We start from the raw sequence: 21720 nt of genomic DNA, 5'->3' as shown, positions 1-21720 counted from the left end.
AGTGCAGTCCCAGGATGTACCTGTTATTAATTCTACAGCTAACGCTGCTTTGCTATTTGTGGACGATGCAGTCTTGCTGGCACACGCCCCGTTAATTTTAAGTAGATTGGTGGCCGCATTTGTCATAATTATGGCTAATTTCGACCTAGATATCAACTACACCAAGTCCTAGACAATGCCTTGTGGGGAAGAAAAAACTTAATATGGGTACCATCTCAGTTAACCAAATAAGTCAACAGAGATAACCAGCTTCCCTTTCATTGGTGTAACTTTTGATGCCACCCAGAGCTGACACATGAATACTTTCATAAGGAGACATAAGCTCTCACAATCAGTAGGGGTCTTATTTAATCTGATTCCATCATAAGAGGGTAAACCGATAGAGCATTTCCTTAACATCTATAATACCCAATGTCTCCCCATCGCCACCTATGGCACTGGAATATGGGGGTATACCAACGTTACACCTTTATGTCCCCCAGTAGTTCCAGTTGTATGTGCCCCAAAAGCTGGTTCTACCATATCTTAAGGATCTAATTCAGGTGGCCCCTTTACTGCATGGACCTCTATCTGGTCTCATGAACAATCCACCTTCAACTGTGACGTCATCAACGACTGCTTGTAGTGCATTTATTTCCATTATATACCATAGCTGTCCTATGTTAAGCCGTTTAACAAATTGTTATGATATGAAGGCAAAATACACCAGAGAATATCTTCAAGTAGATTTATTCTTCAGAGAACAGCTTCTTGCCAGACACGGCTGGACCAACTGCTAATGATGCCACAGAGGTGACATTACATCAGAATCTCTAGAGCATCATAGAGATGTATCATTCTAAACAGTAAAACATGTGTACAATTCTATACAGCATAATATGGAAATATAACACATCTCCCCCCTTTACAGTAAAACAAACAAAAAGAAAATAATAAGAATAATGCCCAAAATAAAACTATAGCTAATAAAACATAGCAAGTCAAGAAACATAATCACTCAGATACGCAGTCAACCTTCTTTCACTAGCACCCCTCAAAACCGTGAAACATCAGACCCATCTCCCTCCCTTGCAGGCGTACCCTGTTCATAAGATCCAGTTACCTCTTCAAAGGAGGAAGAATCAACATCCTGTTCAGTAGAAAACTATGCATCCTTCATCAACTTCCATGGTGAACATTGCTCACAATCATACCTACCCTCCAAATTCTCCACAAGTTTGCAATCTCCCCTTTGATATAACGTCACCCGCCTTAAATTCCAAACTTGACCATTAGTTAATCTAATCCAATTGCCACCTACAGCTTTCACTTTAAACGGTCCTTTAAACTTGTTTACAAAATTGCTATGTCCTCCAGGTTTCACTTTTACCCAATCTCCAACCTTAAAGAACCGTTTGTCTTCCACACTCAACTTCTCACACTGTGAATCACCCCCTATTGGTTTTTTACGCTTCCAGGAGGGAAGTAACTTAGTGCCAGCCTCCCTTCCCCGCATCATTCCAAATGGACTTTTACCCAAGTCATTGTTCACTGTTGTGCTATACGCCCAAAGCATTTCACTCACTGACTCAAGTACAGGCAGACCAGCACCATAAGCTAACTGCATGGTACCTTTAACCATACGGTTAATGCGCTCCACAAGTCAGTTTCCTTGTGGGTTGTATAACGAACAACAAGAATGCTGTATACCAACAGAATCTAAAAAACACTTCATTCCTGTTGAGGTTAGTTGCGTACCATTGTCAGTCAGTGGAATATCCGGAAATCCTTCCCTCGTAAAAATATCAGACAAAACAGCAATTGTAGCTTTGGTTGTAATACTACTCATAACAGCAACCTCCACCCATTTTGATTTGGCATCCACCAAAACGACAGCATACTTCTTATTCTCTTTTAGGAATGAAAATGGCCCAATAAAGTCTAGACAAACCTTTTCCCAAACTTTGTCAGCCAAAGAGACATGATGGGGCTCATTAGAAGATCCAATACCAACCCTCAACCTTTTCTCTGACTCCTTGCACGCCACACACTTTTCTACCCAATCCTTCACCTGCTGATCCATAGACGGCCACCAATAAAACTCTCTCAATCTCCTTATGGTCATTGTTTGCCCCATATGACCCTCATGTGCCAAACGAATCAGTCTAACACGCAAACCCTGCGGCGGTACAAACTTATCGTGACGCATAATCACACCATCATCGGTAACAGATAATTGATCCACAATCTTCAAAAAAGGTCGCATGCCAAGTGGAACAGAACTTTCTCTTCTGATATCACCCTTCATCCTCCTACGAACACCGATCAATGTTGCATCCTCTTCCATCTCCTTAATCCAAGTCTTCCTTTGAATAGCACCATCCCAACCTCGTCGCCAAATTTGTTATGATATGAAGGCAAAATACACGAGAGAATGTCTTCAAGTAGATTTATTCTTCAGAGAAAGAACCTGAACAGCTTCTTGCCAGACACGTCTGGACCAACTGCTAATGATGCCACAGAGGTGACATCACATCAGAATCTCTAGAGCATCATAGAGATGTACCATTCTAGACAGTAAAACATGTGTACAATTCTATACAGCATAACATGGAAATATAACACATATCTACAGGGAAAAAGGAACTCTTTGACTCTCTTCATGGGTAAATTCCTCGCTTAAATTCGCCTCCAATCACCACAGAGACCCTGAACAACTCCAGACTATTGCCTCCCCCGGATTGCCAGCATAACCAGACAAGAAACCTGGGACCTGCCTGGAGCAATTGTAAATGCAAACTGTACATACGTGTCCTTCTATCCATTGTATACTCACCTTCCCCGCCTCCTAATCGTTGTGTACTCTTTGATTCTAAGCCTGTTGTACATTGCTATGGCTCCTATAAAGCGCTCTGATACCCTAACGGGTCACGTTTGCGCTCTATAAAACACAAAATAAATAAATAAATAAATAAATAAAAATAAAATTTGACAATCCCACCTCCATTTGTAGGGAGGATAAACTCAAAATCAAGAGAATCTTTTTAGATATCAGACAAATTGAGGGAGAGCGGCAGAACTAAGTAAGTCTTTTGTACTGCGCTACTTTGATCCAAACACTATAACTTCCATTGAGCCTTATTTATTAAACAACAGCGGTCACTTGGAGTGGGCAGTATTATTTAGTTTCAGGACCGGAACAATACGTTGCCTGTTGGGTTTTGCGCTGGCCCGTGTGTCAGTTTTAGCATTAGTACCTGCCCCTGTCATGATGTTTTGAAACAGACAATGTTGACCTAAAACAAAGACGTTTTAGAAGATGCATACCGGCTGTTCACTTTTGTCTTTTTTCACTTTTTTCTGTTACTCAGTATTGATGAGGTTTGGCTTGCCATAGAATCATTCCTCATTTCTCAAATGTATCTTGAAATTTTCCAATTCCATTTGAGATTCATTTAAGGAACGAAGAAATGTTAATGTATTTTTAGGAATTTTAATGTTTCACTGTTTTTTTTTTTATTAACAAGTTAATAATCTGGTCCTTAACATCCCCGCCACAGTCACATCAATGAACACCTTTGAGAACTCCACAGGCTTCCAGTCAACAAAAGAATCACCTTCAAGCTCCTCACACATACCTACAAAGTTCTCCACGATGCAGGGCCAGCATATCTGAACCACTGCCTCTCATTCCACGTACCCGCCAGACACCTTTGCTCCGCCCAACTGGCCCTGGCCACTGTCCCATGGATCCACAAGACCAAAACAAGAGGAGGATCCTTCATCCACCTCACCACCAAGACCTGGACCACCCTGCATCACCACCTCATGCAATCCCCATCTCTGACCCAATCCAGGAAGGATCTCAAGACCTGTATCTTCAACTGAACCCCAGCACCGAGATGGATCAGCAGCCCCCCTTCCCTCCCTCAGCGCCATGAAACCCTCACTTGGGAGTAGCCGTGCTATATAAACCCCTGATTTATTGAATAATCAGGAGGAAAAAAAATTATTTATTGATTGCTAATCAAAAAGTCATATACAATTGTCCGGTCATTGAATTTCTTTGGGACAAATGCATGATATGAGGCATCTGTCTCTCTGTCATTTTGGTGTTCCCAAATAGGAGCACAAAAAAAGCAGTTTGTACGTTAACTAAAAACTCAGATTCCTTGGACCACATAACGCTACCTCCTTTGCGAAGACATTTGGCAAGGGGTCTGAATATTTCAGAAAACTGATGAATATATCTTCTTTAAAAAATGCCAAGCCTAAAAAGTTCTGCATCACTTTTACAGATGTAGCTGTAGGTCAGTAAATTATTGCTGAAACTTTCTTGTAATCCATTTTATTTTCAATGTGGCTAAATATATACCTCAATAATTCTACTAATGTAGAATTGAATACTTGTTTTATCAAGCTTGGAAAAAAAGGGGGTCTCTTTGTGAATTCTTGTATGCAAATGACATCTTGGACTTTGCACAGTTTGGCTTTAAGCCATACCATAGCACTGAGTCAGCTCTGTTAGTAGCTACCAAGAATCTAAGGAGTATTTTGAATAATGAGGGGAAGGCTGCAATGACCCTGTCCGGCAGCCTTTGATACTGTGAGCCATGCTGTCTTACTTGGTCACCTTGCTGAGATTGGAATTAGAGGCTCAGCTATAACCCTCTTATGCTCCTTTCTCTCTGACAGGGAACAGGTAGTTGCCCTGGGGGATTTTGTTTCTTAGCCTTTCACACTGTCATGTGGTGTCCCTCAGCGTTGATCGTGGAGCCCTACGCTCTTTAACCGCTACCGCGCTACCGCGTTTCCCCGCTGTGCGCTGGAATTTCAAAAATGCGCGGTTTGTGACAAAGCCAGCTCATCATCCGCGTAGCGCAGGTAACGCCCATGACGAGCTGGCTTTGTCATCCGCATCGAAGGGGTTAATATTTATGTGGCCCCGTGTCCATACAAACCTGAACATTTGGCTTTACAACAGTTGCATATGCGGATGACACACTCAAATTGTGGTGTCAATCTCGAATAATGTAACTGAAACTGTGCACCGTTTTAACTGCTGATTGGGTGCAGTTGTTAAGTGGATGAACCCTTAACCTCATTTAGGATAAAACAGAGGTCCTTCTTTTTGGCAGGGACACCACCTTCTGGGACCAATTGTGATGGCCTCGGAATTTGGGTCTCCCTCTTACTCTGATATCTTCAGTGAGGAATCTGGGGGTGATTTGTGATTCTAGCCTCTCTTTTAATGCCCAGATCAACAAACTCACTTCCTCCTGTTTTTTTCTTACTATGCACCTTAAGAAAGGTTCTCCCCTTTTTACCTTATGCTTTACAGAAGTCAGTGGTTACAGCACTGGTCTTGTCCAGGCTGGACTATTGTAATGCCATAGATATAGCCATTCATCAACAAGCACCAAAAAAACTTCAAACTCTGTAGAATGCAGCACCCCGATTAAGGAGGGCCCCAAGCTTTAGTCGGTTTCAAAGGTTCTTGTGGAGCTTCATTGGCTCCATTGGCTTTCAAGTTAATAATAATTTAAAAAAGGATATAATTACTTTTAAGGCACTACGTTTTGCACACAAGGCTCTGCATGGCAGAGGTCCTGATCACCTAAAGAGAAAGTTCTTCTGCCTGGAATATTCCCAGGAGAACCTTGAGCTTGGCCACCTCTAGAACAGTCAATGTTCCTTAAATGAATAAAATGACATGGGTTGGCAGTTCTTTGCCCACACTACGTGCCATATTTGGAACAATCTACCGGCAAAGCTGAGAACTCAAGCTAACCTGCTCTGCTTTAGGAAACATGTTTAGACTTGGCTGTTTTCTCGCCCCTGGATATATGCTCCTACATATGCTCCTACCTCCGTGTTTATGTTTCTCTAGCAGACCCCAGAGCCGAGAAGCACTCGGGCATTAACCTGCTATATAAAACCTTTCAATATCTCATGACCTTTGTGATGGTAACATGTTGCAAATTTGTTTCTAGACATTGCACCATGTATCCCTCTACCAGTGTAAAATGTCGGAATTTGTAAATTCTCTGCCTCTGATGGAGAGGTAATTTCTTCTGGTAGTTTCTCAATGTAAAACCTTCATGCTACCTCTAATTTACCGCTCAAAAGGTGTTGGGCCCTTCACACCATATATTACCTTCAGGAGATTTAAATAATCATGAACAGACAAAAATGCAATTATTATTTAAGCCAATAAAGAGAGTTGTCTCTGACCCTTTATTCATTAGTAAAATATCAATCAGGTTACAGAATTTGGAGAACAGGAAAAATATCAATAATACAGAACACATTACAGTCTGCATATAAGCATTACATGTAGTTATGAAAATGTGGCGCACAATTCTTAAAGAGTTTGTAAGAAAAATAGTCTTGCAAAGTTAATCAATGATTAAATAGTTGGCAAAAATCTCCCATTAAGAGAAATAAATGCATAAGTCAAATAAATCTTTTCAGACCTAATTAATTAGTCAAAGCATAAACTTAAAGTTTAGCATCTAAATCTAAAGAGCCTTTCTATCTGTTGCTGCTCATGTGCATCTCTGTGTCTAAAAAGCAAAAAGAGCAAAAAGGAGGGAGACAGCCGCCCTTCACCAGACCTCAAAGGAATGTGGCCTGATGTGCCAAGATATGACATGGAAGCAAGAAACCTCCCCCTGAATCTCCTCGGATGCACCTCCCCTTCAGCAATATCCCGGGACGTTTCTCGTACCTAACCCATAGAAGCCAGCTGAGCTGAGAAAGCCAGCCCCCATCCAGAGAGGACATTATTTTATACCCTAATTATTGGCAGACTACACAAAGATGTAGCATCTTTCAGGAAAACCTGTACGTGATTGGTCAGTCATGATGGCTTGAGTTCTCAATACCCTGACTCATTCTAAAATCCTGACTTTACCAGTTTTAACAAAAGAAAGCATACATGAATAACTACATTTATAAACATTTGCAACATTTACTAGGAAAAATGTTTCATTCTAATTCTCCTTCCTTCCTTCCACAGCGTAGTCTGATGGACACTTTTAACTAACACTGGTACATTGGCAGAATCACAAGAATGTACAGTTGAAGATGTCCTTCACTTCTTGTCATGAGGAAAGCTGCCACAGTCTGCGCATGCTCCCTTCTCATTAAATTGCAAGCCATAGCCTTGATGGATTCACAGGCAGCCATGTTTTGTGTAGGCCCCAAAAATAAAACAAACACAAAGATAATATTAATTTCATGTAAATCAGCCCATTATGTTTCCCTCCCTCATACTAATACCCCTTATAAATGTTTACCTAGCCAAGCTATTAGTGAAAAGCAGCTTTTCTATTATTTATGACAACATGCAAAATAAATGTGCAACATAGCATTTTCATGCATTTAGTGTAAATTTAAAAGCACACACACAGTTAATACAGCACACACAGCAACATGCATTAGTGTTTTAGATAGCTTTTCATGCAAAAAGCATTTAGTCCTGTGTAGTGTTTGGTGCATTTGTTAATTCACACACATTATAAAAAGAGGTGTTATTTAACTGAAAATATTTATCAAAATATGCAACAAGTCAAAGTCTATTAAGACGGGAATAGTACATTTAGATTGGCAAGGGATGAGCTGGGAAGAGAGAAACACATTCTATTAATCTTCAAAGCTAAAAAGGACACTTTTCTCTGCATTGCAAAAAAACACATGTTAATTCAGCAAAAGCATTTCAGACTGAATAGGCCTCACTTTCATATTTTTCATGTGCCATGTTTTTAACTTGCACCAACATGTGCATGGCAATTTACATGCAGTCTGTCTGAAGCACAAAAATAAAACAATGCCTGACTGCAGATGAAATCTGCTCCATCAATCCACCCTTCTGATGATTCAAATCATAATAAAATGATTTATAATTCATCACACATATTTAATTTCACTAGTGACATTTCTTATTGCAAAAGCTGAGCATACAACACTGTTACTTCTATTTCTAAGGCAAACACAAGTCTGGTCTGTAATCAGATCATATATAGCCAAGCTCAAATGTTTTAGTGCAGAGATCTGTAAGTAGCTTCTTGGAACAGTTAGTCTTCTTTTAAACAAGTAACTAAAATATTTAAAAAAAGGAATTCAACAGGACAGTTTCAGCATTTCTTTGCTCTTTGTCATCAGCTTGCCATCAGAATGGCTCATATAGTGTGGCATTCTATACTTTTTCTATGCAATTAGACTACTTAGGTGCTGTGAAACTCTGACAGAGCACCATCAATCCTTTGCACTTTTTCAATCAAGGCCTTTCACTCTTATTTTCACTTTGATCAGATTCAGATGTTTCACAACAGCATCTCTCAGACCAAAGCTGTTGCACCATCCATTATGCAGATCTTGTGTAGCAGCTGCAATCTGGTGAGAAACTGCACACTGTACATCAACCAGACCTACACTTCAATGGCTAGTGTTCTCCTCAGTGTTTTCCACAAGTGCATTTGCATATGCATTTTCAAGCCACTTTAATGATGCTGAAACACAGTCTTTTGCAAAAGGTAACTCAGTGCTGCCATTGTGTTGCTTTATTATGCTTGACACTTCAGGCAGATAGCTACAATCCATTCCTTGTCCAAACTGTTGTTCTGCACTCATTATCTTTGAGAGCCCATTATGATCTGATTTCAGAGAAACTGGCAATCTATACCTGGGCATCAGTCTTTGCAATAACACATTTGCCACTATGCAGTTGTCACTTTTGACAAAAACAGTTCTGATACAACCCTGTTGTGCTGCTTCAAAAACATGTTCTTGAGCCTCTTTTAATTCAACTGTGAAGATTCCATTGAATGTATATGCTAACAGATCACAATTTTGTGCAACTGAATTAGAATTTCTCTCTCCCATGACAACAGTGACTCTCAATTGAGCAGATATACTGCATGTTAGGGTAAGGGCAATCAATTTCGAATTTTGGGCTGGGGTAACTACTGATAGCCATAAAGCTTTGACCACATAATGCATAAGGAGCACAGCATGTGCTGATTTTAATGTGTCATCTTTCAAAAATGGGCCATCTACAAAATGGACATTGTTGGGCTGACTCAGACATTCATCCTTAAAGTCTGAATTTGGCTTTATGCATATTTTCATGATATTTAGAAACTCATTTTCAGTTTCATCATAATCCAATTCATTTGCTGACATTTCTGTGAAGTTAGGATCAAAGGTCATTGGGCAATACATCACAGACCTTTGAACACAGTCATCTTTTTCAATAGGCAATGAGAGAGCGCAGCCCTCCCTCTCACTGCAAATTCGTGTATTTTCTTTCAAATAAACTTTCATTCCTAGTGCTGGGGCATGACATTCTTTCTCTTTCAACTCTAGGAATGCTTTTGTGCAGTTGTTGTCCAATGGAAGCGGATCAGACACACCTGAGTGTGTCAGCCTCAGTAAAGGCTTAACCACTAGGGAAAGGTTTAGTAACCACTCTCTACAGTAGCTAACCATTTCCAAAAATGTCCTGACTTCTTTCTGAATTTGAGGTGTATTCATCCTGGAAATTATTTCCACCTTCTCTGGTGACACCTTTCTACCTCCCTTTCCAATTTTGTGTCCCAGGTATTCATCTTCTTTTTGACAGTACTCCTGACTATTCTCATGCAATGGCACTGTAAAATGTAAATGTAATGTAAATGTATTGGACTTGTAAAGCGCACGGCTGCCCGTAAGCGTCCCGGCGCTTGCTTAGGGAACCCGTCCTGGTATTCCCCTGTGAGAAACCCCGGCAGGGTGTCCACAAGGTGAAAGCCAGGCATCCCGCCGCGAGGGGCTGTAGTGGAGATTAAGCAAGCTATTGCCCAGAGTCGCAGAGTGTGACCCCGTGAGTTGAGTAGGCACCAGAGCGAGAATTGTCGAGTCCGTGGAATTTTGAGCCCGAGACCCACCGAGGTGGGGAATCGAACCCTGGTCCACGGTCGATCTCAGCTTCCGGGTCTGCCGCCTCTAACCACTGAGCCACGCTTCTCCACTGTGACATGAACTTGTCAAAAACCAATAAAAATAAGCCATTCTTCACCACATGGAATATGAAAAAATATATTGGCTGGATTCAGTACCACAGGACAACATGGAAAAAATATGCTTTTAATCTCCTGCACTATTCTGTTCTTTTCATTTATTTTCTGTGAACCTGTGATCAGAAAGTTACATAAACTTCTAATCAATTCCATCAAAAATCCTTTTACTGGTAAAATTCCTGCAACTGATTGTGTTCCTGAATACATGTCATTTGGTTCTAATTTTAATAAGACATGTTCTGCACATTTTATTAATCTGGCATCCTTCTCTGTGAACTCTCTTATTTCTGTGTTTAATATTTTTTCCAAAGCAGAAGGTCATTTTTCAACTGTCTTTTCTGAAAATAATGCTACAGCTGTCTCTTGTTGGGCCATTTTAAAATGTACATCCTCATCAGGAACCTGAAAATGAACATTATCTGATGTACAGTAGTCTGTGCTGCTTAATTTGCAAAATAATTGTTTTCCTGGTAGGCCTGAGTCACAAACAAGAGTTTTGCAATTTTCCTCAAATGGGCCTAATTTTGGTGCACATTTTTCTAATACTGTGTTTGTAATTTCTCTGTTTAAAACTCCTGCAACTAAATCTGGACTTTCCACTGCCTTCACAATGGAATTGGTAGATTCAGAATTGTTAGTGTTAAAGCTCTCATTTGCAAACAGAGCAAACTGTTGGACTGGATTCTGATTTTTTCTCTGGAAATAATTCACATTTGCTCTGAACACCTTATTTAAATTAACTTTAGCATTTTCCATATTTTGTGGAACCATCTGTGCTTGGAAAATTCCTGCCATTGGTACCTGTACTGACATTTGCATTTGCTTAACTGGCATATTTTGCCCCTGCATTTCTCCATGTTTTTGTGCATCATGTTTAAATTTATTTTTCTTCTTCCAATGCTCAAATCTGTTATAAAGATGGCAAAAGGACACATTTTCCAGCAGTACAACATCCATACATGAATTTGCACAAACCAAAATACCTTTACTTCCATCCTGTGTTCTTTTAAGCTGTACCCAATCAACATCCTTTGCTGGCACTCTGCCATTTATGAAATAAATCACTGCTATATTTTCCTCCATAACAACAGAAAATGATGGTGCATTCGTGCAAACCCTTTTCACTGTCTCCTCACCTGGCCCTTGAACAACAACTTTAGATTCAAACCACAATTTAGTCAGCATGGCGATATAAAAGAACATTTCCAAATTAATGCACAACTCTTTCAATATTTCATCAAATCCATCAACTTGTGGGTACCACAGCATAAATGTGTCTCTCAATTGTGGGATTGTGTTCAGAAATGCTGCAAGTTCACTTTTATTCAGTGGCATATGAACATGCACTTCTCCCACCATTTCTCTCAATGAGTAAGCAAAAGCTTCTCCCTCATTCTGCTTATTATTTTTCTCAACTAGATCTGGTGGCTTCTTTTCCTTAGCCAGTTTCCTTGCAAGGTCTAGTGATTTCTTTTTCTTCTCATGTTTTCTTGCCCACTTGTCTCCTAATTGCTCAAACCCATTGCATTTGAAAATATATTTTATTTCTGCAATGTGCAAATGCATTCCTGAAGAACACATTTTCTCATTTGCTTCATCATCCATGTGTACCCTTAAACTTTTCTGAAATGGAAAACTTCCTGAACCATCAGTTTCATATTTTTGAGCCAAATCTGGCAGTCCATTATGTGTAGTTAATGCACATAAAGCTGTTTCCTTACTCAGGGAAATTAATTCTTTTTCCTGACACTTGTTCACATTTTCATTATTTAAACAGCAAGGACTGTTAATTTCTCCATGTTCAAATGTTGAATTTAAAATACTAAGCTGTTTCTCTATTTCATGGCCTGTGTTAATATGTTTTCCCATATTCTCTATATTTTTAATCACTGCTGCTTCCTCAGAGCAGGTTTGAAAAATCCCATTTTCAATTACATTTATTTTATCCTGGGCTGCAGAAGTTGTAAATACCATTTTTCCCTCACCTTTCAGTGCTTGGGGTAATTTCTGTTCAATAATCTGTGTATTCTGAGATTCTGAAATAAACCCTGGCAAAATCACTGATTCTGCAGCTCTTTGAACTTTTTCAGTAGGGACCATTTTAATTGGGACAGTCATAATTTTTCTACGTATTATCTGTGCATCTGCAGTTTGTAATTCTTTGACTGAATCAGGCACATTTGAAGCAGTAACACCTGGAGGTATCACTGTCAGTACTGAATCAACAGGTAATGGGTCAATCTGAAATGTCTGCACAGTTCTCTCAATCTGTTTTTCTCTCTGTTCAACAGAAGCAGTAGTCCCTGTAGTTTTTACTAGTGCACCATTTTCAGTATTAATCATGTGAACCACATAAAGTGGTGGACACTCAGTTAACAATTCATCCATTATTTCATCCCATGAATCATTATTTATTTGAAGCTCTTTATCATCATTAATTCCCTTCTCCTGTATCTGGTGCTTTACCTTTTTATCCTCACTTGCTTTCTCTCTTGCTGTCTTCTCCCACAGGCTTAAGGCCTCAAATTGTGCGGCTTTAGATTGTGTCTTTATTTCACATAACACTTCCCTTAATTTGTCAATAATTTGCAATTCAAAAGTACCATCTTTTGGAAATCTCAAAGCACCTTCTTTTTCAGTAATCTTGCACCATTGGTGAACCCACATACATGTATTTTGTCCCAAATTGGTAGACATAAAATGCACAGGTGTTTCTTCAGGAGCATCACCAATAAAAAACAAATTGTTCACTTTACCTCCTAACAGCTTCTTTAAACCTTCAAACATTTTCATTTTTGTAATAGTTCAATGCAATTTCTTTTACTCCTACCACTGACCCTCCACAAAATCTTACTGCAATATTTCTCTTAATCAATAACTCTGTTAGTAACAACATAAATACATTTGCTACTCTGTCTGTTGTGCTAAATAAAGGATAGATTTATAGTCACTGCGAGTAACACATTCCGCTTACCCTTCACAAAGTAAGACTTTCCGTTTACTCTTCAAACACTACAGGTAAATCCCTTCCGCTTACCTTTCACACAAGCTCAGAAGAACCTGCTACTCCTTTGGACTTATCCATCAGGATATATCTTAGGCCAAAGTTTCACCAGCGAACCCTTTTGCTGTCAATCAAGCTCAGAAGAACCTGCTACTCCTTTGGTGTGACCCTTTCTAGGTGATATCAGACCAAAGTTTCACCAGCGAACTCTTTGCTATTAATCACTCACACAGAAAATAGTCCCTAATTTAACACTGCCAGCCCTACCTAGCTTCTCAGTGTTATTCCAACAGACGAGTAACCTCAGTGCAGTGTGGCTTCCATTTACCACCCGCTATTCCTTCCCGGGATTCCACAGGTGTGCATACCTGCGTGTTCCAGACAACATAGAACAAGACACTAAGTTAACATGAAGAGTTAAAACATGTAATCAATAACCAAAAAAATTATTTCCTATGAAATTACCAATATAATCAATAACACCATCAATTCAAAATGAGCAAAATGTGACCAACAGTAAAAAAACTTAATATTTTCAACACTTCAAAAATACATCCTAGCACATTAACAATATTTCACAACCCTATTGATACTCACACCACTTCTTGCATCACCTTCCAGTACTGCTTTGCCAGTCTTCAGGTTCTGAGCATTGGAGTCAGGAATTAGGACTTGGACATTTATCTAACTTGGGCAATTATTTTATTTCCCTTCTTAAGGTCAATGATCCATTAGTTGAATAGTTGATGGTGAAATCAATAATCACTAATCACCAAACTAATCAATAATAACCATCCTCTGATTACCAAAAACTGATGGAGAGGTAATTCTTCTGGTAGTTTCTCAATGTAAAACCCTCATGCTACCTCTAATTTACCGCTCAAAAGGTGTTGGGCCCTTCACACCATATATTACCTTCAGGAGATTCAAATAATCATGAACAGACAAAAATGCAATTATTATTTAAGCCAATAAAGAGAGTTGTTGAGTATTTAAAGGGTTTTCTTTTCTAGTCAAAAGTTAAGTTTTTCTCTGACCCTTTATTCATTAGTAAAATATCAATCAGGTTACAGAATTTGGAGAACAGGAAAAATATCAATAATACAGAACACATTACAGTCTGCATATAAGCATTACATGTAGTTATGAAAATGTGGCGCACAATTCTTAAAGAGTTTGTAAGAAAAATAGTCTTGCAAAGCTAATCAATGATTAAATAGTTGGCAAAAATCTCCCATTAAGAGAAATAAATGCATAAGTCAAATAAATCTTTTCAGACCTAATTAATTAGTCAAAGCATAAACTTAAAGTTTAGCATCTAAATCTAAAGAGCCTTTCTATCTGTTGCTGCTCATGTGCATCTCTGTGTCTAAAGAGCAAAAAGGAGGGAGACAGCCCGCCCTTCACCAGACCTCAAAGGAATGTGGCCTGATGTGCCAAGATATGACATGGAAGCAAGAAACCTCCCCCTGAATCTCCTCGGACGCACCTCCCCTTCAGCAATCTCCCGGGATGTTTCTCGTACCTAACCCATAGAAGCCAGCTGAGCTGAAAAAGCCAGCCCCCATCCAGAGAGGACATTATTTTATACCCTAATTATTGGCAGACTACACAAAGATGTAGCATCTTTCAGGAAAACCTGTACGTGATTGGTCAGTCATGATGGCATGAGTTCTCAATACCCTGACTCATTCTAAAATCCTGACTTTACCAGTTTTAACAAAAGAAGCATACATGAATAACTACATTTATAAACATTTGCAACATTTACTAGGAAAAATGTTTCATTCTAATTCTCCTTCCTTCCTTCCACAGCGTAGTCAGATGGACACTTTTAACTAACACTGGTACATTGGCAGAATCACAAGAATGTACAGTTGAAGATGTCCTTCACTTCTTGTCATGAGGAAAGCTGCCACAGTCTGCGCATGCTCCCTTCTCATTAAATTGCAAGCCATAGCCTTGATGGATTCACAGGCAGCCATGTTTTGTGTAGGCCCCAAAAATAAAACAAACACAAAGATAATATTAATTTCATGTAAATCAGCCCATTATGTTTCACTCCCTCATACTAATACCCCTTATAAATGTTTACCTAGCCAAGCTATTAGTGAAAAGTAGCTTTTCTATTATTTATGACAACATGCAAAATAAATGTGCAACATAGCATTTTCATGCATTTAGTGTAAAATTTAAAAGCACACACACAGTTAATACAGCGCACACAGCAACATGCATTAGTGTTTTAGATAGCTTTTCATGCAAAAAGCATTTAGTCCCCTGTGTAGTGTTTGGTGCATTTGTTAATTCACACACATTATAAAAAGAGGTGTTATTTAACTGAAAATATTTATCAAAATATGCAACAAGTCAAAGTCTATTAAGACAGGAATAGTAAATTTAGATTGGCAAGGGATGAGCTGGGAAGAGAGACACACATTCTATTAATCTTCAAAGCTAAAAAGGCCACTTTTCTCTACATTGCAAAAAAACACATGTTAATTCAGCAAAAGCATTTCAGACTGAATAGGCCTCACTTTCATATTTTTCATGTGCCATGTTTTTCACTTGCACCAACATGTGCATGGCAATTTACATGCAGTCTGTCTGAAGCACAAAAATAAAACAATGCCTGACTGCAGATGAAATCTGCTCCATCAGCTCACTGAAGGCTCCTTGTTGTGTCTAACCCTAGGCCCCGCATTATTATAATTTTGTTTCCCATTATGACCTGAACTACTCTTAATTGTGTCTCTTTGTAGGCTCTGTGTTGTCCTTATTTTGTTTCCCCATAGGCCTTGTAATGCTGTAGTTGTGTTTTCCCAAAGGCCCTGTATCTTTATTGTTGTTTTCTTCTATAGGCCATGTGTTATCCTTGTTGTGTAGCTCTGTAATGCTCTAATTTTGTCTCCCTGTAGGCACAGGGTTATCCTTGTTGTGTCTGCCCATAGCCCCTGTATTGATCTAGTTGTTTCCTCTTGTAGCCCAGTGTTATCCTTGTTGCAATGCACTAATTGTGTCTCCCTGTAGATCCTGTGTTATCCTTGTTGTTTCGTCCCATATGCCCTGTAATGCTCCCGTTGTGTGTCTCCCTGTTGGCCCTGTGGTATCTTTGTTGTGTCTGCCCATAAGCCCTGTATTTCTCTTGTTGTTTCCCTGTGTAGGCTCTGTGTTTTCCTTGTTGTGTAGCTCTGTATTGTTCTAGTTGTGTCTCCCTGTAGGCCCTGTGTTATTCTGGCTGTATCTCCCCATATGGCCTGTAGTGCTCTAGTTGTGTTTTCTCATAGGGCCTATAATGCTGTAGTTGTGTCGTCCCGTATGCCCTGTATGGCTCTAGTGGTGTGCCCCTGTAGACCCTGTGTTATCCTTGTTGTGTCTCTCCATCAGTAGACGATATATTAATGTTGAGGATAATATAAGGGAGATACCCGCAGAGCTGTGAAGTGCGTGCTTTAAAAGACCGTTATTAGAAATAATTTCACTAGCTACAGTCTGGGTATTACTAAAATCTATATTTTGGAAGCACTTTTTTATATTAAACCTTTTTACACATTTTGCAGCAGCCCATCGTATACTGTGTGTAATGTAAGTTTAAAATAACAACTTCATGTTCATAGTGCTTTCTGTGACAGACTGTGGCCTCACAGCACTAAACATACACAAGTCACTACTCTCCACTGCATCAACCATTAATTCTATGGCCTTCTGGTTACACACAGACCTCTGCAATGAATTAACTTTTGGAGGTTTCATAATATACGATAGTGCATTTCTCACTGATTAACTTAACTTGCATTTATTTTTCACATAAGATATGAATTATTTTACATGTTGTTACCTGAAGGTGAAAGACCGATCAAAGTTACAGAATATTTTGCTTTTTTTAGCCACACATTTGACCCCGCCCGCATGCTGACTGCCCCTGCCCCATTAAAGTTAATGGGGTGACCCTGTGTCCCTCAGAACTTGGGTATTTATGATATAGCAAACAATTGGTTCTGTTGGGTGGTACAATAGCTGTGTTAATATGTATTTAATATCAAAGCAAGCAGATCAATCAAATTACTATCAATTAATGCTAAAAATACTCCAAAAAAAGACAAATGGTAAGAACACACCAAAAAAGGAAAGATTTGCAAAAAGCAGAGTTTGCACACTGCATGACAGCAGCCATGCTTTTTTAATACACTTCGACCACTGCTCCCCTTGGATCCTGTAATGCTGTAGGGGTGTCTTCTGTAGGCCTTGTGCTATCCTTGTTGTGTAGCCCTGTAATGCCCTGGTGATGTCTCCCTGTGTTACCTGTGTTGTGTGGCCCCGCAAACCCCCTATCGCCGGAGTTGTGATTCCCCGTAGGCCCTGCATTGCTCTAGTTGTGTCAGGCTGCACTTTCTACCACAGCACTTCACTACACACCACATCATGGCACTTTCATCCATAACCTCTGAGCTTTGTGAAATTCAGCAGAAGCAAAAGTACCGTGACGTGTAAAACATGACGGGCATATTATCAAGAAGGGCGTTAAAATTATCGCCACTTTAGCGGCAGTTTCCTGCCGCTAAAGCGGCGATAAAGGGCTTGATAATATGCCCTTGTGAATTCCCATAGAAGCCCAGGTTCTGGTGTGAACATGGGCTTCTATGGGAATTCTCAAGGGCATATTATCAAGCCCAATATCGCCGCATTAGCGGCAGTTTCCTGCCGCTAGAGCGGCGATCATTTTGGCGCCGTTCTTGCTAATATGCCCGACGATCGGTAAATAAAAAAGGAAAAACTGTTTTTGAGCTACTTTTATCTTTTTTATTCTGAGTATATAAGAAAAAAAAAGTGTAGGAGTTGTAGGAGCGCGTGTCTACACAACGACACAGCTACTCATGTCATGTCATCGAGTCTTTTTTTGTTTGTTTTCTTTAGCCATGCTGCACAACATAACTAAACGCATTGGCAAAGCTAATAGTTCCCAAAAGCGATACTTATCGTGATTGCTTCTTGTTTTGGGTTCTCTTCGGGTCCCATGTATGTCACTGTTATTGGAAGTCTCTACTATCTGCTGTGGTGGCTGGAGTGTGGAAAGTAATGTTGGTGGTGGGCGGTGCTGGTATGCGGATGGTGCCAGTAAGGAGTGTGTTATGAGTGAATGCCTCTCTGACGTCAGCAGGGGGCTCGGTGACTCAGTGAGTGAGGCTGGTGCAGTCAGAGAGTGTCCTGTATCCGGGCTTCCCAGCACATGGGTGTCCGGTCAGATATAGCACATTACAGCCCAGGCCTGGAATAGCAGCGCGGCCTGTATAAGAGACCGGAGGGTGGGCAGAGCAGAGACAGAGAGGGCGGCGGGTCACAGCTGAGGAGCGCTGCAAGCAGACAGACAGAAAGAAACAGACTGGTCACAGAAACCGACAGACTGACTGAAAAGACAGACAAGAGGCTAGACAGACGGCGAGAAAAATAATAGCGACAGACAGAATCACTTCATATACCAGAAGCAGAAGAACAGGCAGACAGACGGACGCCGCAGAGATGTCGGGGTGCACTGTGGCCCAGCGGGGTGCAGGGATGCTGAATGCAGCAGAGCTGAGCTGCCAGGTGCAGGAAGAGAACAAGGCCCGGAGGGAGCTCTACACGGCGGAGTGGAGGGACCTCAGTCTGTCCAGCAGAGCTGAGAAGGGGTGAGTGAGTGAGGGTCTGTTGGATGGACAGGGTAAGTGGGTGAGTGGGAGAGTGGCTTTAGTGTGGCGGGAGTGTGAGTAAAAGTGCGAGTTTGTGCGGTATGAGAGGGTATGGAACTGAGAATGACTTACAATGTAAGACATGAGTTGTGAGCACGAGAGGAGGATAGACTGAGGTAATATGGCATAGAGAAGGAGAGACAGAGAGAGAGAGGGAGAGAGAGGGAGAGAGAGAGAGAGAGAGAGAGCAAATCCGCGAGGAGAATCAGTGAGACAGTGAGTGAGAATGTCAGGTGAGTGATTACAGATCATAGAGATAGGTATCCTGAACAAATAATGAGCGAGTATGGGTCAGGCTGGAGGCCAGGAGAAGTGAGTGCGCGCAAGTGAGCATGGGTCCCCGAGTGTAGATGTCTGAGATCACGTCTAAGGACAGGTGGTGGTGAGTGCGTGGGAAGTGAAAGTAAGTTATGCATGGTGATACGCAATGAGTCTGAGTTGTCCTGGTGATGGGCAGATTCAATACGGGAGGGTAAGTGGCTGTATGACTGTGGGATGGGCATGGGGTATGAGAAAAGTGAGTGTATGACTGATGATTGGGTCTGAATGAATGGGCTGCAGGGCCAGACCTCAGGCATGTGGACATGTGAGTACCTCTGCTCGAGCCAGCCAGGGTAAGCGCAGGTTTTTGGGTGGGCAGTGTGCGTGACGAAGGACGAGTAAGTGTATTGTCATGGTTAGCAGGGCTCCTAAATGGTGCTGGAGGAGTGAGTGTGACTCCAGGTTCTGGTTGGAATCTAAGCACGTGTGAGTGAGTTTGGCTCTGTGTGTCTGCTTGGGTGATGGTGACAGCAGCTCTGGAACCAGTCAGTGTGAGTTAGTGCGGCTCTGCGGGCAGGGTGTCTGTGGCACTGTATGAGTGGCGCACTGCGTGATGGAATATGGCTTTAGAGGGTGGTGAGGGCCGTGAGTGTTAGAGTGAGTGAGTATGGCCTATGATCAGGCTGAGGATTTGCTCCCTTCCCCTTTACCTACTCTTCTCAGATCCTGAAAGCCAGTTCATTTCCACTGGTGCTTCTGGGAGTTGAAGGGGCTCCTGTCCCAGTTCCATTCATATTGGGCCCTCCACCACAGCTGTTGAATGCTGCCCCATGCCAGGCGGCAGCACAGAATTATAAAATATACACAACCCATTGCCACACACATACATAAATATAGCCATATACCTTTAAATTGCACTCTTTGACGCAATTCACAAATGTAAATGTTTGATTAAAATGTTTCATTATGACTTTGTAAGTGTGTGTTAGTGTGCCCCCTTAAAAACCTCTTCTAGAGACACCGCTCTTCATTTCTGTCCATGGACTTGCCAGGAACATTACTCGTACCTTCTGCTGTTGGAGCTCAATAGGCGCTCGATAATGGTGACCGTGCATGACTTACGCGGAAGCTGCAGCCAACATAAGCCCCTCCTGCAGACCCCGGTGCCTTCTCAAGCCCAGCTTAGCGGAGCACCAGGCACTTTCCTGGCAGCTGATGATTCAGTTGATTAGTTACCCAGTTATTGGGTCTTGCCTAGTTTCTTACGAGTGTTGCATTCTGGGTAGCGTGCTCAACAGGAGGCCATCTGGTGCTGATGCTGACATCGCTTTGCCCAGGATCTGTCACACTTTACTCCTTCTTTGGTTCACCTAGGAATACCTTCCCTTGGCTGTAGGAGCATCTGTACTTTAGCTATTCCAGGTTGTAAGGTCCTAAACGCTGCTAGGAATGGGCTTTGCATCAGGAAGCTCTCTGTCATTCATCTTTACTTTGGATTGTCCATTTTGAGTGACACATTTTGGCTCCTGAACTGACTAGCTCAGCCAGTCGGAGGATCAACATTGCCATTCTTTGGATTTTTTATGGCCTATGAAATGTTTGTGCTCTTAGGGAGCCCTCAGTAATAGCTTCCTGACTAGGAGACGCTCCCCTATGAACCCCATACATTGGGCTGGACACAGTATATGACATATACTGCTTCCTGCGGTGCACCAAGGTATAAGTTCTCCAGTAGGAAGCACTCTATTGTTGATTTTGACATTGAGTTTATCTTGCCGTATGGCACATTTCGCATAATGGGGGTACACATAGGGGTTCAGTTGTTCATGGCCTCTTTTCCTCTTCCTACAGCTGCTGTATGAGAGAAGCCGATGACCATCGGAAGGAGACCTACACCAAGTGTCACGAGGTCCGATTCCTGGTGCAGAGGTCTCCCTGGAACATCATGAAGCTTGGACGTCTTGGTGAGGTGCAGACACAGTACCACCTACCCTACCAGCGGGCCCTGCCCCTGCCTATCTTCAAGCCTGTGGACCTGAGTGGCAAGATAGAGAGGGTGCCCACCCCTCAGGAACTGCACAGAATGATGGAGTTTGAGAGGGCCTTGAGCCACCCGGGCGACGGTCTGTGCCGGGAGAAGAAGATGATCTCTGAAATCACCAAGGACCTTCCCCAGGTCATGCAGATGCCACACTTGGAGTTTGGAAAGGTGCCCCTGCCACAGTCCCTGTCCAGAACCTTGTCCCAGGAGGCCAGAAGAGGCTGAGGGACAGACTGGTCAAGCAGCTGGCACACATGGACATTGGGAAGATGTTCCTGCCACCCTCCCTGTCCAGAAGACCCACAGTGGTTGAACACAATATAAAGAACCGGTTCAAACTGACTTAATGCACCCTTCCTTACTTTCAAGTGTTTTTCTTCAACATGTTGGCGTGGTGCATGGACTGGGAGAGTACGGGGTTCAGGAAACTTGATTGAGTGGGTCTGGCCAAGAAAACTGACTCAGGCCAGGAAAAAACCACAATGCCCCTGCACTTGTACAAAAGTATATATAAGGTGTGTGGTAACAACACTGTCAATTAGCTCAATATGAGGGAAAATGGTTTAGAACAACATCCAACTCCTTCAAGTAGATCAATTGTCAGTAATCGTTTTTCAGACAAAATAGGGAAGGAAAATCAGGATGTAA

General features: G+C 41.4%; 1 protein-coding gene across 1 annotated transcript; it reads left to right on the top strand.

Moving 5' to 3' along the window:
- Positions 1-18384: 18384 nt before the first annotated feature.
- Positions 18385-21297, top strand: LOC144753925 (telethonin-like). The gene is made up of 2 exons (XM_078641453.1): positions 18385-18710; positions 20883-21297. Exons 1-2 carry the CDS (start codon positions 18562-18564, stop codon positions 21295-21297), a joined length of 564 nt encoding a protein of 187 aa, XP_078497579.1. The 5' UTR covers positions 18385-18561.
- The last annotated feature ends 423 nt before the right edge of the window (positions 21298-21720 follow it).

The sequence above is a fragment of the Lissotriton helveticus genome, chromosome 5_1 (assembly GCF_964261635.1).
Source record: "Lissotriton helveticus chromosome 5_1, aLisHel1.1, whole genome shotgun sequence".
NCBI lineage: Eukaryota > Metazoa > Chordata > Amphibia > Caudata > Salamandridae > Lissotriton > Lissotriton helveticus.
Note: the sequence above shows the minus strand (reverse complement) of the source record. Positions and strands in the feature narration are given on the sequence as shown.

Excerpts from the sequence above, each read along its gene's own strand:
- LOC144753925 (XM_078641453.1), top strand. The coding sequence starts at position 18,562 with ATGTCGGGGTGCACTGTGGCCCAGCGGGGTGCAGGGATGCTGAATGCA. Across the intron at positions 18,711-20,882 it reads TCCAGCAGAGCTGAGAAGGG|CTGCTGTATGAGAGAAGCCG; the intron begins GTGAGTGAGTGA and ends CTCTTCCTACAG.